General features: G+C 33.9%; 1 protein-coding gene across 3 annotated transcripts in view; it reads left to right on the top strand.

Annotated features, from left to right (window-relative positions):
• Window positions 1-17,992, top strand: part of LOC123709382 (rho guanine nucleotide exchange factor 10-like protein) — a 57,708-nt gene that overhangs the window by 9,475 nt on the left and 30,241 nt on the right. For 2 of the 3 annotated variants that reach the window (XM_045660681.1, XM_045660679.1), the window contains one exon: window positions 7,756-7,858. In XM_045660681.1, coding sequence (XP_045516637.1) covers window positions 7,756-7,858 — 103 coding nt within the window. Of the gene's footprint in view, window positions 1-5,491; window positions 5,611-7,755; window positions 7,859-17,992 lie in introns of those variants that run through there. The other variant, XM_045660680.1, reaches the window with a different exon arrangement.

The following is a 17,992-nucleotide window of genomic DNA, read 5'->3' as shown; positions in this document are numbered from 1 at the left end:
GGTAGCCAAACACGCGAATTTTTTAAACATTACTTACGCTACTATTTTCAAGAATTAGGAGTGTAAAGATAATGAAAATGAATGAACATTTCCAAGTAATTACAAGACATTTGCGTTCAAGACCTTCCGCTAAATGTCGTCTATTCGTTGTGGTTGGACTTTGTGATGTGTTTTTATACAGACGTCATATACACGTCGAACGCAGTAAATGAGCAATAATGGTAATGTTGTTTGGGTAATTTTGTACATTTAGTTTTATACCTAAGGAAGGATAACTAAAATTACTTAGCACCGAACAATATTAGATTACAAGGCGTTTTGTCGTACTGGCCACATTCACCTCAAATATCTCCTCTTTAGTTAGGAATTCCAAATTCAAATTCTCACAGATTTTACTCGTGCATTTGTTTTTCGAAAACCATGATTCATTTCATTTCACGGGTAAAGTGTTTATATAGCAATGGTACATGCTTTGATTGATAAAATATTTTTAATCCAATCATTACAAAAGTAGAATATACAACTTAGATTGGTTTATAATTTTTTTCCTGTTATCCTAATATACTAGCTTCCTTCAGCACCATTAATCGGAACTCCGTCACGGGTAAAGGCCTCATCCAGCTTTTTCCAAATATCACTTTCCATGGTTTTCCTTCTCTATTCGCTTACTGCTAACGTCTGTTCTGAGTGAATGCTTTCTAAATTGAGTTGTTTTTTGTCCTTAAAGTAAAAGAATAAAGAAGACGTAAATGACGGTCCAGAATACAGATTTTGAATTTTTGAACTTTTGTTTATAATTTTCTGGCTGAAGTAAAATATTGGTGACTAACATGCCTGCTCATGACTCTCTTGTTTGCTCTTTTAATGTTCCTATGGTTATCTCGCTCTTACAACTTGATTACTAACATTATTGAAAATGTTGATATATTTAACAACAATCTTTCTACTTACCGTAATAGTTACGGTTTATCATGTTCTTAATGAGGTTATATAGTTTTCAGATTTTTAAATTCTAACGATTATGCTCTAATATCATTGATGTGTTTGTGTGACGTCATATTGCCTGTATCTTTTAATGATGCATAATATTTTTAAATTAATAAATATTAGTTTTATTTGGCGTTTAGTCGACAGCTGGAAAGCTTTTTCATAAATTTGTTCAATAGCTATTTGATACACGTTCCTGTTTCGTTCATAGCCTTAGGTTTTCATACATATGTATGAAAATTATGTATTTTCATTTTTCTATAGTTGTCTATGTGATTTTCTATATTTATTTTATTATCTAATTGACTTTATTTGATGTACATTATATAATTGTTATTTTTTTGTAGGATACATAATATGTTAATTTTCTATTAAAGTGATTTTAATTTTCTATTAAAGAAGTCTTGATATATTTAATATTTCTTAACTATTTGATTTTACTTGACTATCCCGCCTTGTGTCATGGTTCTATATAATTTGTCTATTGTGACACTGTTGTAGCATATATCAAATAGTCTTTGTTTGATCTGTCTTTTTGAAACAATTGATACATCTGTTTCCTGATCAAAATTTCCTATCCCTTGACATTATTTTCCGACAGTAGAATTGTATTATTATTAAAGCTTTTTTAACATACAACAATTGTTTAGTTGACATTACTAAGTATAGGTTTCCATTTCCCTTTGTCCTCAGCAACATTCGTCTAACTTTTCCCTGATAGTTTTTCCCTGCCGTACAAGTATACGTAAGTATTATAGGGGGGAAGGGAGAGGGTTTTTTGATTTCTTATTTGGTGATTACGTCAACAGTAATTATTTACTTTTTTTTACATATATTACCCACACATTGTCTATGCTTGATAACGAAATGAATTTTCGAGGATTTTACTAGGTCCTATTATTTACAGCTTTTATTACTTTTGCTGATAAGAGGAATTGGGGGGGGGGGATGATAATTTGCAGTAAATCTGCTTACGTAATACTTGAATGTTACGTTACGTTACGTCGTCCTATAGATTAAGGTTCAAAGATTGGTTGCTCCGTACTGTCTTACGGGACATTTGGTTTCTTTGAAACATTTAACCTATTACATTTATCGCTAACGGAATCATGTCAACGACATAAATCATGTCGGTTCATGGTTGCCCGCCCTATTTGCTGTATTCTTATCAGAAACTGCAACATTATGAATCATAAAGATCTCGAACAATGAGTGTATGAGTGACGGGGCGTGTTTGCGGTGCCTCTCATCTCGAACCGCTAACACAGAAAGATTGCTTGGGTTGATTCGTTGCTCCAACTGCATTTTACTTTCTGTATAAAATATGTGGGAAATACAGTTTAAGTAAAAATTAAATAATTTAAGTAAATTTGTTCAGAAGTTGAGTTGAGTTGTGGAAAGTGAGTAAATTGAATGAGATATATAACAATTATAGTAAATTTGTCGAATTACGGATCCACCTTAAACATCACCAAATTTTTTTTCCTCTCGGCAGTGGTGTACTATGCAATAATGTGGTATGCTCACACGAGTCACTCAGGCTGGCGCATGCTTTTTATCCATAGAATTGAATTAAAACATGATGACTTGTGAAATTAATGAAATAATGTAAAAAAAATTGGTCAAACCTAACCTTTCCTGATCACAAACGCCACTTAGATTTTTTTAAATCCTAACCTAACCTACTTCACTGGGACCCACTGGAAACTGGGACACTATCATTTACATCATGCATGTACTATTATCTTTTAATTTTTCTCAATAAGCAAGTAGGTGATTAGCCCACTGTACTTACGCCGTCAACATTGGGTTCTTTCATGTAATAGGAGGCAAACGGGCAGGAAGCTCATCTGTTGTTAAGTGATACTGCTGCGCATGGTCACTCACATTGCCAGAAGGCTCGAAAGTGCTCGAAACCTTTCAAGAATTGGTACGCTCTTTCATTCAAATACCCTTAGTCGAATTGCTTCGGAAATACTTCAGTGGGCAGCTGATTCCACATAGTGGTGGTGCGCGGCAAAAGCTGCATTAAGAAACGCTCAGTTGTGGAACAACGGACGTTGAGGTGATACGGATGGTAATTCGTATTCTGCCTGTAATGAAACTTTAGCTGCAAGTATTGTGAAATGCACATAGAACAATCCATCAGAGCACGCACTGAGAGCCTCAGAGTTTGAATATGAACGCTCCAGCCACGACTCAGTGATTGTTATCGATAAGATTCACTGAGAATCATTGTTGTCATAACATTGTACTTCTCGAAGATTCCACGAACACTTTTAAAACAAAACTACATGTAAGCGAGCTATTGGCTGTTGTAATATTTCGTACTGTACAGATAAATACATTAAGAATCAGCTTATTCGTACCAAGTTTCACTTTTCACCTGACCCACAGCGGGTGTGTTCATCTAATCAGGCTATCAGTGCTTGTATTAACGTGTGGCCTCGATGTTCCATATTGCCTTCAATGTTTCGAAATGATATTGATGTTAGGCTATCTTTGTATGATTCACTTTCATATTCCAACCATCATCTAGTGGTATTTGGTACAGTCGACTCTCGATAGTTTTAACGATTCTGGTCCTTTGAAAAATACTTGATAAAATAAAATTAATGTTAATCCTCTCTGTGATTTTCATGTCGAAGGAAAAGTATCTTACTTGCCAACATGCGATAAGCCTGGGCTTCTCTTTGCTGTAATTTGTGTTTATCATTTATCTGACACTTGTTTTTTTTATTCTTTGGACAATGATGGACTGATGATTACCGACATTTTTTTTAACATAACATTTATTACTAACGAAACAGAAAATAATAGTAATAGTCAAAAAAGCCTAGAAAAAGTTACATTTTAAGTGTGTATGTTTTGTGGTTGTAACTGGCCCTGGCTTAGCGTTATGCTGTGGAGCAGACGTGTTCCAGAGCGCTGGTCATTCTGTCAGAGACCACAACAGTTAGTTTTTTTTTTTAAATTATAATTCGTAAATTATTTTATTATTGTATTTAATTGTGATTACACAATAATATGGAAATAATAAATCACGAATTTTTACTATAACTCGTGGCTATTGAAACGCTTGTTATTTTTAACTCTTGGTAATTTGAAATTTATCTTCTGGATGAGTTTCACGCTGTCGAGTTACGACTGTATTTATAAATGAATAATTATAAATTTAGTTGTTTCATAATATTTACATAATATTTTTTCCTAATAGTAATAATTTATAGAACATCTTAATACATACAGCTCAACGTTAGGATGCGACTCAGAAACTTGACGCGAACTAGGACTTCCGTATGCCAAAATGCAATTATTGATGTACTGAAGCCAGACATAGCGTTATTCTGAATCTTACCGTTAATATTTCATTTGTGTTTATTATGGCCCATTTTTTAACTGTTTTTAACTACTGCTAAGGCACTTGACGGTCATCTTAAAGTATTAGTAATAAAAACTAAATCAATGTTATTGCATCCTTGAAGTCTTTTGTCTGTTTCCTTGAGGTAGTTGAGAGTTCTATAACGGTAAGTATTTATATGTGATGTGGCGGTGATTTAAAAAACATTCCAATTGCCTTGTAATTCATTCTAATTGCTTTCGTAATTCGAGTATTGATTCAGAAAGAACCTGATAAAAACGAGTAGTATGTGTGTACACATATATATTATCTATAAATAAATATATGCTTGTCAGTTACTGTAAATAAAATTGTGATATAGATAGTGGCGCTACCAAAATTCATTGTCAATATTACTAATTGGCCATTACTAAATATTATTTGCATAAATTTAATATTTGTTAAACTATTATGATAATTTTGCTTGCAAAAAAAGGGTTTTTAAATTTGTATTTAATGTGACTTATAGTTAAATAATTTAGTATATATATTTAATATATTTGTCAGGTTGAGAGAGTCATCCAAATGTAAATGTAATAAGTTGGAGCTTACCACGGCTGTATTTTTTATATTATTGGACTTTAGCTTATATACATTCTTGAACACACCCCACATACAGACCTTCATTACACCCTCACTCTCACATCATCACACGACACAGCTGAATACGTATAATTTATTATTATTACGTATTTAATCATTTTTATTGATTATTTCCTTTCGTAAATGATTGAACCTTTTTGTATATATTATGTGTTTCATATTTGGCTATATGTTTTGTTGTATATAATTTATGTAAAATTACAAATTATTTCTGATGATTTATTTTATTAAAACATACAAAAATACAATTTTTTCCTTCTATATATAATTGTATATTATGGTTATTTTTTCATATATATACGCCATTAAAAAATTATATAAGTAGAAATATATACAACTATTGAAACTATTAATTATATTACCGTAAAATAAATTTAACTACAAGTTTCCGAATGTTATCGCATTTGATGCTCATACATGTGATTGTGTGTCACCTACATGTGTGTGTTAAGATATTCGTTTAGTGATACATGCCGATGTTTAGAGTTAACATGTGTGTATTGTTCTGTGGAGTGTAGGTTATGAACTTAGGGGCAAAGTTGCGCAACAGATTGTAGAAATGAAAACCAGAAAATGGGATAGAATAAAATTTAGACATAGACTGATAAAGAAGTGGAAATGTATGTATTTGTTTTGTATGTACCTCTTATATATCTATTTACAATTATGTCCATGCTTTATGCGACTGCTATAGATGAACAATGACATTAATATAAACGCGAATTTATTATATATACGTTATATATGCTTTTAGCAATCGTCATAGTTTTGTATAAATTCCTGCGTGTATATTTTTTATATTCACGCGAGCATAGTATAGGTTAGACGGGGCCTTCGATTGTGTCGTTAATTATATGCAAAGTCATACATACTTTAGCGGATGTTAGGTATTGAGTGGTTGAAAATTATAATTGACTAATTTTGTATCACAAAATTTTTAGAAAACGTGAAGCGAAATCGTGATATGCCACCCACAGGCTGGTGTCAATGTTACAAAGCATATGTCATCATTAAATTATTATATTAACAATAAGAACTACATTACTGGATGAAGGTTATAATTTATTTAGCTTAACATAATTTAAAACTATATAATTATGTTTTAAACTTCACCGGCCGCTTTCTATACTCGATTTATATTCTAAAATTATTTTCAATCCAGATTTAAGACAGGCAATGGCTATCCCTAGTTTTGTGACGCTATCACAAGACAAGTTATGAGAAAACGATGAACAGAGAACGTTCGTTTCAAATCACAATGTAAACTGAATTTTTCATGAGACAAGCGGACTTTAACACTGTCGTAAGACTGATTTGGTTTTTATCACGTAGCAAGGTTATTTTAATTGCTTCAAACTTAAACCCAAAATAAGTACACTAATGAACGCAAGAAAATAATTTAAATTAATTGTAAATTAAAATTTACTACCAGTTTATAAGTCAAGGGCGTAGAGCGGTCAAGAAGACCCAAGAAACTTTGAGCCACTCTATTTAATCGCTAAGTTTTGAGTCATACAAATTGAGAGAAACAAAAAGTACAATTTTTTTTAAATATTTTATTAATCAAATTAAGTATGTACAATTGCTATCTATCTGTAAAATAAAAAAAAATGGCGGAGTGTTTATTGCCAGTTCTTCTCTTCTGTTCTACATTCTGGAGCAATCAATCCCAAGGATTAGGTTTTTAAATATTCGTCAAATTGATAAAAAGCTTTATTGATTAATTTGCGTTTAACGAGAATTTTGGCTTCCATCTTTAATATAATATATTCAAATGAATTTAAATGGTCTAATAACGAAATAGTAATATATATGTATGTTTTTCTTTAATGCTTCCAACGGTTAGGGTAAGTGTTTTTGTGATTGTCTTTGACATTTTATATGTCTCATATTCAATTATATCCATATGTATAATTCTATATTGTGTATATTTATTTGAACTCCTCTTAAACGGCTGGATCGATTTGAATGTTTTTTTTTTGTATTAATGACGCCCTAGATGGATTAGATTTACAACTTTCATACATAGTGTAATATTGTAATCGCTTGTAATATCACCCAGGACGTCTGTCGGTAGTATATATGTTTCATAATTGTTTATAATAGCACGAATTTTGAATTTAGGTATACAGCAATCCTCCCTATAACGCGGGGTAGACCCGGAGTGCGTTGTAGGCATATTCTCGTAAAACAGTTTTTTGAACAATTTAAAAAGGACTAGGACACGAATTTAATAATTTATTAATTCATTGACCCTTATAAATTTCAGATTACTGCATTTTACCTGCTTACATTTTGTTATGTCTATACGTTAGAATTTTATTTGTTAGAAATTATTGTTATTTAAACATCAGAAAACACTTATGTCTGATAAAGATGAATTTACGGTCGTTAATGTTAAGAAAATGGGGTCGAAGGTAGCTTGTCGAGTAAACAAAATAATTATGTAATATAAACGACCCCTGACGATAATAATAATTTATTGAAAATTACTGTAAACTATTTTCTATCTATTCAAAAGAAATAAAAAGAACCAAAGAACGAAACTGAAATACAAAAGGTATATGTATTGTTTCGTATATAATATACACTATAAGATGTATCTATCAACATCATATCTATTTGAAAACGTGATTTTTATTTAAGGACACGATCTTTACAAGGCAGTTGAAATTTTATATTTATTATTCATGCCAGCTCTTTTTAACCAGTCTGGTCTATGACTCAAACGATATAGAATACTGCTGATAGTCAAGTATTTTCAGATGAACATCGATCAGCGGGCGGCAGCTGGGAGGAGCCGGTGAGCGCTGTTAGGAACGCTCCTTTGAGACGCTCCCAACGGCTCAACTCCACGCTGGACTCAAGGTAAAGCATAATGTTAATGTTGGCAATATCTGGTTGGTGTGCAGAACTAGCATAATTACTTATATGGGGACTTGACTGAAAGACTAAACTGGTTCCATTGCATCGTTTTTCTGTCTCTTTCCATCACAGTAATAGTTGAATTAGTGTAGACTATTTTGTTTTTTTGTATGAGTTTGTTACGATTTTTGTTTGAAAGAAGGACTTCTTTCGTAGTAGATAACAAACTCGTCTTTAACAGCAAAGAAAAGATTATCATTTTAATATAAAGCTTAAAATATACATTCTTCAGATTCGAAATCAATTGTTATTAACGAAATATTGACAAACATTAATTAGTGTTTCGAAGAACTCAAAAATTTCAATTATCGGATGCCATCAAAATTTCGCCCGATCCGCCTTGACGTCTGGTATTCCACGACAGAGTACACACTTAAGGCACTTTTGTCATCACCTGGTAGTGGTGAAGGGCGTACTATGTATGACCTTAAAGGGCCGGCAATGTCCCGGTGTTGCAGTGACGGTAAATCTCTAACCAATCATTATATTTAAAACACAAAATATTTGTAATTTAATTTAAACAGGGACTGAATAAACTTCTACCTTAAACAACTGTTGTATAGAAGAACTGCGTTATGACAGGTTTTCAAGTTATGTTTTTGATGGTATTTACGTGAAATTCAATATAATTCACTGCATTTGTGAAACAAAAGAAGTTGACTAGTAACAGTTGAACTAAGTAAGATTGATGACTATTCCGAAATTAGAATCAATTGCTATAGGGGAGCTTAAGTGTTCCAACGTGCTGTATTTTTTGTATTTATTGTACTTGAATCCCCTTAGAAAGCGTGTGTTGTGTTAAAGTTCTGTCACGTAATAATAATCCAGTCGTGCAACCCTGTAACCAGGCCTCAGATTGTATTAGATCAGCCGTCTGTCTGGCACAAGACTTGGATTTGAGATGCTGACTTCCTGACCGTTTTCTTCACCGCCAGAGAAGTTAGATGCGCACATAGACTGAATGTCCATTAGCGTCTAGCTGGGCATAGAACCAACGCTGTTTCAGACCAGGTAGAATTCCCCAGGGCTTCTTAGGACTGACAGAACGACATATATAACTAAAAAAAAAAAATCATATAGCTAACACAATGTACATTTATGAACGGCAAACAAATATATTAGTTAATTTTACATTTACTGCCAATTCTCAAATCAAGGACAGAGAACGGAAGAGAAGAACTGGCAATAAACTCTCCGCTACTTTTTTAAATCGTCAAGTTTTTTTGTTTTACACAATGTTTGTAAGGAGTTCCACATGACATCTTAAGTAATTATTGATAATAAAATAAATTAAAAATAACGATTAGTCTCAGAATGTCAAAGATCCTCTATCAGCAGGAGGCATGGTGAAATAGGAGCACGCACTTACAATCTCGTGGGAACAACACGCAAATACATAGTCGAAATAACTAACATCTAAGAGACCTTATAATGGCAATGCTAATAACTGTTACCCCATAATGCGGAGGTAGAGGATAGATGATACGGTCTGCTCCAACCACCAGAACCACAACAGACGTGTTGCGAATACTTTGGAGTTGATACTTCGACTTGGAATCGTTCCATCCTTGGCGTCCATTTGCGGAACCGCTATCAGCGATCTCTAGAACTAGGCTAAAGAATTTTTTAACCAATACATTGTGGAGTTAATACAATTTTATATACGGCTCTCATATTCACGATTCAATTGATAAATTGAACAGTATTCCCGTAAAATGAAATAGTTACGAATAAAATGAAAATATGCAAGCCAAATGTACGTGTACGAAAGGTGATTATAGGATTGCCACACACGTATGAGATAAGCGTGGCTATATCTTAGTTGATATTATGGCTAAGCTCATAATCCTTGTGATATTTTAAGCTAATTCAAAAAGCGCTTCGTATCATTAGTGTTGGAATTTGTGTCGTCAGGGCTGGTACAAGTTTATTTTTAAGCTCAAAGCACGGTATTGTTCGGATGCATCTAAAATTAAAGTTAATGATCGTCACTTTTCGAAAGGTGATGGCAAAGAAAATATGTTTAAGCTCAATGCAAAAGCACTAAGTCGTTGTTCAGCAGCTTCGGGTCTTTTAAAAGAGCATACAAATTATTAAAAAGCCAGATGCACTCCTGAGCTTGCTGGCATTGAGAGTGTCCATTGGCGGTTGTAAAAGGTGTATCATCGCCAAGCTTCAAAAGATGGCAAAGTAGAATAGACATTTTTAAGCTCAAACACTGGATTTTATACTCTGTTATTAAGATAAAGCAAGAAACTTAAAAAGCTATATTGATGCGACTTTTTAGGGCTTGATAATGGAGGTTTATATGGTTAATTTGCGTATAATATTGCTCACAAGTAGAATTTTAAATTTGGAAAACAATTTCTCGGCTTATTTGAAAACGAAAAACCGTTGCCCAACCTTTTACTTGAAATTGGCATAAAGTTAAAATTATGCCATTAAAAAAGAAGAAAAAAAAACGAAAATACAAGTGGTAGCCCTGAAGTAGTGACACAACACACTTCCTCTGCTTTGTGGTGTGGTCCTGTCGCGCTCGACAATTATTAGCGGCCGTCGCGTCGCATAGTCAATTAACACAAATTTCCTGTGTACTGAGGGCACTGGCTTCCAGTGACACGACTCCGTGGAATACAGTAGTTTTCCTAGGAAATTCAGTAGATTTTTTCATTTTTAATCTGATTGCAACATAAAGCCTCTTATTCTCGGTGTAAACACATTTTGAAATTTCGAGTTAAAAGGCTGTTATCAGACTTATTCAGTTAAGTAAAGGATTGGAGTGGAGTGAAGGAAATTTTCTGTATGTATATTAACAACGCCAAGCTAAAACATATACCCCATAAATATGCCTTGAGTAGCATCGTCGAATATTCAACGCATCATCATCATTTTCATCCAGTGCGCTTTGCACTGGCCTCTATGATTCGACTTTTTAGGGGTCTGCGGACTGCGGGTCAATAAACACATACGAGAGAGATAATCTAAAACTTGTGATAGTCCGCCCAATATTGTATATGGAGAAGGGACAATCTCAAAATAACAGCCCAAAATAGGTATTTTTCGACAATCTGGGATGTGATTTCTTTTTAAGTAACTGTATGGTTGATCTACAGTAATAAAAATCGGTTTGGTGGTAAAAAAAACAGGAAACTGCTGTATTTGCTGTGGGTCTGAAAGCACTATGAATCCGCAAGTGAGCGTTCACCTCGGAACATCTAAGCCTATGTTAACACGCGCTATTGTTTTGCTTTCCAAGCACGTTTAATTTACTTAGAACTTTACCTTATAATTAACGGAATGTGTTAAGGCAAGATTTTCGTACGTCAAATGTATTTAAATACATATGAAAATGATGTTTTGTTTCCCAAAGACTAGGTTCCACACGATGCCCAGCTTACGTGTAAATTAACTATACCTATAGAAAACAAATATTGGTATTTGAACACACAACCTTAGGGTTGGGATTCCATTTACACCCATTACCAATAATTGCCATAAAACATTCCCCTGGAGTCTCCAATTAATGTCAAATATGAGACGACGTTCTTTGTAATTTATAACCCTATTCTTTTTGTTATGACATTTAAATTGATCTTATATTCCCTTGAAATATACCTATCATCATCGTCATAATTATCATCATCACCATCATCGTCTTCATCATTATTAATGGCTATAAAGCCCCTTGTAAATATATTTCTATTCTATCTTGTGGTTCTATCGTCAAACTTCGAAAATCAATTGTTTCAATGTCCTTGACAACTCCATCCAACCATCGCAGCTTCGGTCTACCGGCTTTTCTAATGCCACCAGATTCTGAGCTTATTAAGGATCTTGGGGTTCTGTATTCCGTTATTCGAATGTGTCCAGACCACTGGAGCCCGCTTTTTATGAATTGGATGGTGTTGGCGTCGTCAAACATGGCCAAAGAATGCTTCGAAAAATCTTCCTCTTTAAATAAGGAGATCAAGCTCGTCCTTTTTAATAAGGACCCAAGTTTCAGGAGAATAAATAAGAATTGGTCGCAGCAGAGTTTTGTACAGAACAAACTTGGTATTTCGGAGAAGTTACAATCGGAAATACTAAGGCCAGAATAGCAACGATTTTCTATATATTAGGTCCTTACATATGAAATTGGCGTTTTGTCGTACTGGCCACTTTGACCTTAAATACCTCCTCTTTGGTTAGGAATTTCAAATTCAAATTTGTACAGCTATTTACTCATGTATCTGTGCTTCGATGACCGTCATTCATTAGTTTTTTTTTTCTGTTTGCGTCACTCATTTTACAAAATGGGATTAAGTTTCCCATTTTCGCAGTATCGCATTATTTACGAGTACGAGTTCCGCCGTGGCACTAGTGCTGCGGTAACGACTCGAAGGGTGAATGATGTCTATGGCGGTCATGTTGCAAAAGAAAACACAGTTCGTTTTTGGTTCCAACGTTTTCGTTCTGGAAATTTCGACCAAGCAGAACAAGCCCCGTGGACGGCCTGACACCGTTGATAATGAAGTATTGAAGACTATAGTGGAAGCGGATCCATCGCGGGTCGTGTAAGACCTTAAGAATGCGTTAATATATTTGAGTCTGGCAGAGAGTTGTTATACAAATGTATCCGTGTTAGTATTTGGAACCCCAGTCATACCAAAGTATGACACAAAATAGTTGTAAAATCATAAAGCAATAAGCATAATTTTAATACGTTTTGTGTGTTTATATCTGAATTGTTTGACTATATAATATCACTAGTAGATACGTTTAACCATAGATCTATCTGATAGTCTCGTATCTGATCCACGCAGGATCTTAAGGCAAAGTCATAAAAGGCCATAAAAATTGTAGCGTTATTGGATGTGTTAGAGGACTAACGATGCTTGTTACTATGGTTACCATTCTTAGGTACCAAACACGGTGCCACCTAGTCCACGTTTTATAAGGTTTAAGATGACTCGCGATGAAAGTAATTCAACAAAGGGTGGTTCATTATTTACGCTTTCCACTTTGACCCATGAGTGTCATTTTGTATTGTAAAATTGTGAGTCAAATATTGACTATAGTGAAAGTGAAATTGATAAGTTGTGAGTAATACAGGAAAAAGATTTTTTTATTATATAATACGAGGAAATTATATTTAACTTTGTGTTATGAAAATTCTATTTATGTGAACATGTTTTGTTAAGTTTTATATAATTCACATACCATATTATTTGCAGGAGTAACTAATGTTTTTTTTTATTTTATATAGCTTATTTTGTCTAACATAAATTATGTGTTTAGAACATAAAAATAATAAAACTAAACACGTTAATAATCATTTATGAATGGTGTTGTGTGATGGTGTGAAAGTAAGGGTGTGTGTGTGGGGTGTGCTCATGATGCAGGTTATTTAGCGCTTTGCATATTCTTAATACAAGGAGCATAATATTTTCTAATAATTTAATAACACGATGTACGAATAACGTACCTTAATTTTTTTCAGTGTAGTGTAATACTTTGAGAAATAGTATTTTGTATAAGTCTTTGAACCTAATAAAATAAATATATAATAAAAAATACATTGTACCAATTTACCCAGAAGTCTCATGAATCATGCTATCACGTGTCAACTGTCAAGTTAGCTAATGAATAACGCAAGTATTATGAGAAAAATGTTTAACGTTAGAAAACGAAAATTTTACGAAATATGGTCATGTTATAAAACTAATAATATCAAAGCCACTTTAATTTCATATTATTCAAAATGACACACTTAGTCTACGTTAGTCGTGTTCTGTAGTAAGTTCTATTTGGTTCTTTTTTTGCTTCCTCCATCCATTTGTCCCCTAAATTCTTAACTATGTCGTCAGCCCATCGCTTTTGTGGTCTTTCCACATTTATTTTCAGGCAGTCCATCTCTATCTGTACTAACAGAAGATAATATTAGCTAATACAAATTATTAAAAGTTTATACGATGTTTAAAACGGTACAAAAATAAATTACTAAATGTTCACATTCTCATCTGGTGTTAAGTGAGATGTGGCCTGTTAAGGGTACGCCTGTCCAGGAGATGCTTTTTTTATCGCCGCTTAAATAAACCCACATGATACTGTATAGGAAAGATGGAAGGATGCCAGGAGTTCCACTCCGTTGCTGTTTTTATGATACGAGGAACTAAATCGTGCAGCGGCATCTAGAGATGTCGACAATGAAGCGGTGAAACTCCAGCGTGCTTCTAGATGAGCGTGTGCTGTTCTAGGGAGCATACTACGAAGTGAAATCTTTAGAAGACCGAAAGCCAGGCAGCTGATTGCTAAGGCGATGGTCAAGACTCTTGAGTTGAGATTCAACGGGTGAATCGACGTCTATAATTCACCTAGCCCGCTTCTTAATAGCATCCAAGGCAGTCCAGATGACATTTGGAAGCACCGCTACATATACTATATTCACTGTTTAATGTAAATAAATATTGCTAAAATTAAGTAAGGAGGTCTTATACAAGGGCAAACAACTACTATCACTGGTTTTAGTAAATTTATGCAAGAAAAAGAATGTCAAGGCAGTACGCGTGTTCTGATAATGACAATTTGTAGGTGCGGAGTCATTACTGGGCCCCCATTGTTACAATGTAGGCTGTAATTTTAAAGACGTAGGCAATGAGTGTGATACACTTTATTGTTGACTAAAACCTTATGAACTTGAACAGCTGTTGGAAGTCGTGTTTGAAAATGGAGTTAACACTGTCTAAAGTATATAATTTTTATTATTACTTACTACACTCGTTCATAGTCACAAAATGTTACATAAGATTTTTGTACCAAGGTTTGTTGAAGTATTTTATAATTTTTCGGACCTGTAGCTGATTTTCATCATCAGATTTCAAGGCAGAATACAAAATACCAATTTGACGTCCGTTGTTCCACAAATGAGCGTTTTCTAAGGCAGTTTTTTGCCGCGCATCACCACTATGTGGAACCAGCTGCCCAATGCAGCTGCTGAACCCATACCCAGACTTAGAACTTTCAAACAATTGAGGGTACCAATTCTTAAATGGCCGGCAGCGTGCTTGCCTTTTGACAGTGTGAGTGTCTATGGGCGGGGATATTACTTAACATCAGGTGAGCCTCCTGCCTATTTGCCTTCTTTTAGATAAAAATATATCTAAAGAGATATACAATATATGTTTCCGGAATGTTACTAATAGCAATCTTAGAGTGACGCATTTCATATAAAGTCAAGGAGGATGACCCCTATTTAAATGATAGTTAATACTAAAGCTTTGCTATTATTATTTGTTCTAAGGTCCTAACCTTTAAAATGTGTTTTAATTTTTCTTAACTATAAAGTCTTATTGTATGCCTTAATTATAAGTGTGGTTTATGTGACGGAGAGTATTGATTGAACTAACGGTAAATGTAAAATTTGAAACATTATGTTTTTATAGGTGTACATAGATGATATTTTAATTTAATCGTAATCTCTAATATTCAGAGAGATAATTATTAGGTACTAGGTAATGTTATTTAAATTAATTGTAATTATAATTAAAATACTAGAGAACATAAATATCGGTCATCTTGTTTGTACATAGGTTCCGAGGTTGAAACTTTGAATTTCATGTATACTCTGAATTCGGTGTTATTGGTGAAGCATTTTAAATATATATAGTTTAAAAGTCGAAAGTTGAGGCCAGATCGCAGTATCATATTTAATTATACGATAAAATAATATCATAAAGGCTATCATATTTCAGTTAAAGGTTCTTATTGATACGTACGTTTTAACGTGTATTATAATATATTTAATAATTTTATTAATGTGTATAACGAAACTCAAACGATGACGCGTTTCGACATTCAACTATAACTACATGATGTATTTGTTCAAAAAATCTTTGTTTTACCTATAATAGTTGTACGTATAGTTGTTAACTCTTTTTATTGATATAAGCTTGCCAACGTTGGTAACAATTTTTAATATGACAAGCAGTTAAAGGCAAACATTACGTACACGAAGAGACAATACAAACATTAAACAAAACAAATATTATCCAAACAAAATATTTAGAATTAATGAAACTTGCTAAATAACTAGTACATAAATGTATATTTTTAACAAATTAATAGTATTTTCGTCAGTCTTGTCTTTGAGACCGGTATGAGTCTGATGTTGAAATGTCAACCTAAAATTTAACATTGCAGGTTTAGTACTAAATTCCTAGTGCTAGTACACACGAAATTGTCCCTTATAAACCAAAGCACGCGGGCTATCAGCTATACAGAGTGCCTTTCTAAATATTTGTAAAAGCTAATAAGATTTTAATATGTAGGCGTGATTTAGATTGAACATTTCATTCCCAAATTCCGATTTCGTTATGACTAATGAATTACATCTGTGTTGTAACAGATGGTAAAGTTGACCGAATGAACTATAATAATAATAATAATGCCAATGTATGATAAACAAATGTTTGGCCCTCGTGTTGAAACGGATAATAGTAATTTAACGGTAGAAATTTCTAAAGATTGTCTGAAATTCTTAAAGATTTTAGGGAGTTTTGTAATGGTGCATAGACATATTATGTTGAGTTTAACGTTTATAAATTAATTACTGGAATATTAAATCTACAATACACGCCTTTTCCCCGAAGGCATAGGCCTTCGATCTCTACTTACTGCCAGTCATACCTCTCTCGTTTCATACTTTTGTCGGTTTTGACCTGTCCCTGGATTTGTTCCAGGTATAAAAAAGCCCTACCCGTCCTGACTTCACCATCCACGGTTGCCTTGTGTATCCCTCTGTAAGACGCTTCTAATTTATCCGTTCTACATCAAACCATCTAATCATTCTCTTTGGTATTCATGTCACTACGTTCTCCTTCTTAAATAAACGTCTAAAATATTATTTCCGTAATTTTATATGAAATATATAGTTAATACTAGTGAAATTTTATCCTTATGAAGCTAGAAGGTATCTCAGTTGTGTTCATCATCAATGGTGTGCGTATTTGAAACTTCAAAAGTAAATCTCAAACCGAGCAATTTGAGCGACTATCAGGACCTACCGAAATTGAGGATTGCCACAATTTTTGAATAATCGCAGGATTTATGAGATATGTTTGTTTATCAATTGTTACGTTACTGCCTGTTGTTTAGTACTGTCTGTTATCAGGAGTGGTTATAGGTGACACAGTTTAAATAAAGAGATGCGTTCATAGACAGTAAGACTCATAGACAGTTTTGTTTACTTCAGTTACTAATAAGTTCTAGATAGAGATATTTTCCACACCAATTTTTCTCTTTCCGCTACAAAACCCTTCAAATTTATCGTATTATTTATAACTCTTATACTTAAGGTCCTATAACACCAGATACACACTGAGGACGCAATCTACCCCAGCGTTGCGTCCTCAGCGTGTCCATCCTGGTCGGTATCGCCTCGTATTTCACCTAGCTCCAAGTCCTTCCGGCTCTTTTTTCTTTTCCAGTGTATGACCTGGATTATCCATTCACATTTGCGTCGCGTCATCTGATGGCTATTTCGAGTTTTATTATTACTCTACAGTCGTGCACTCTTTTCGCAGTTCGCGGTTATGATCCGGTCCGGTCCGGTTGATGAATTTTTCCTTTTCGTCTTATTCTCTCAAACTGTTATTACGCTGTGGTGAAAAGAGATATATGAGGGAGTGAAACGGTTGGTTAATGTTACGGATGGCAACGCCTAGGGCTTTTTTGTTGTATTATCAGATTTCCAACTATACATATAGTGATTTATTAATATACGCTTCAGTTTCATGTGGTGACCAAAATCAGCATATTTAATATTGGGAATATTAACATTTTTAACTAGTATTAAATCCGTGTTGGTGTGGTGGCTTCATTGTGGGACTCCCATCCTTGGGATCGTAGTGAACTTTCTGATTATGTGCGTATTTAACACTCGCTATGGTGAGGGAAAACATCGTGAGCTAACCCTTAAAACCAAAAAGTCGATGGCCTGTGTCTAGCTCAGAAAGTTGTTGATCACCCACTTGCCTATTAGAAATGACCACAGATACAGAAATCTGAGGCCCAGAACTAAAAGTGACAGACGTGAGACTT

This window comes from Pieris brassicae, chromosome 5, assembly GCF_905147105.1.
Source record: "Pieris brassicae chromosome 5, ilPieBrab1.1, whole genome shotgun sequence".
NCBI lineage: Eukaryota > Metazoa > Arthropoda > Insecta > Lepidoptera > Pieridae > Pieris > Pieris brassicae.
This window is presented reverse-complemented; position numbering and strand designations above follow the sequence as displayed.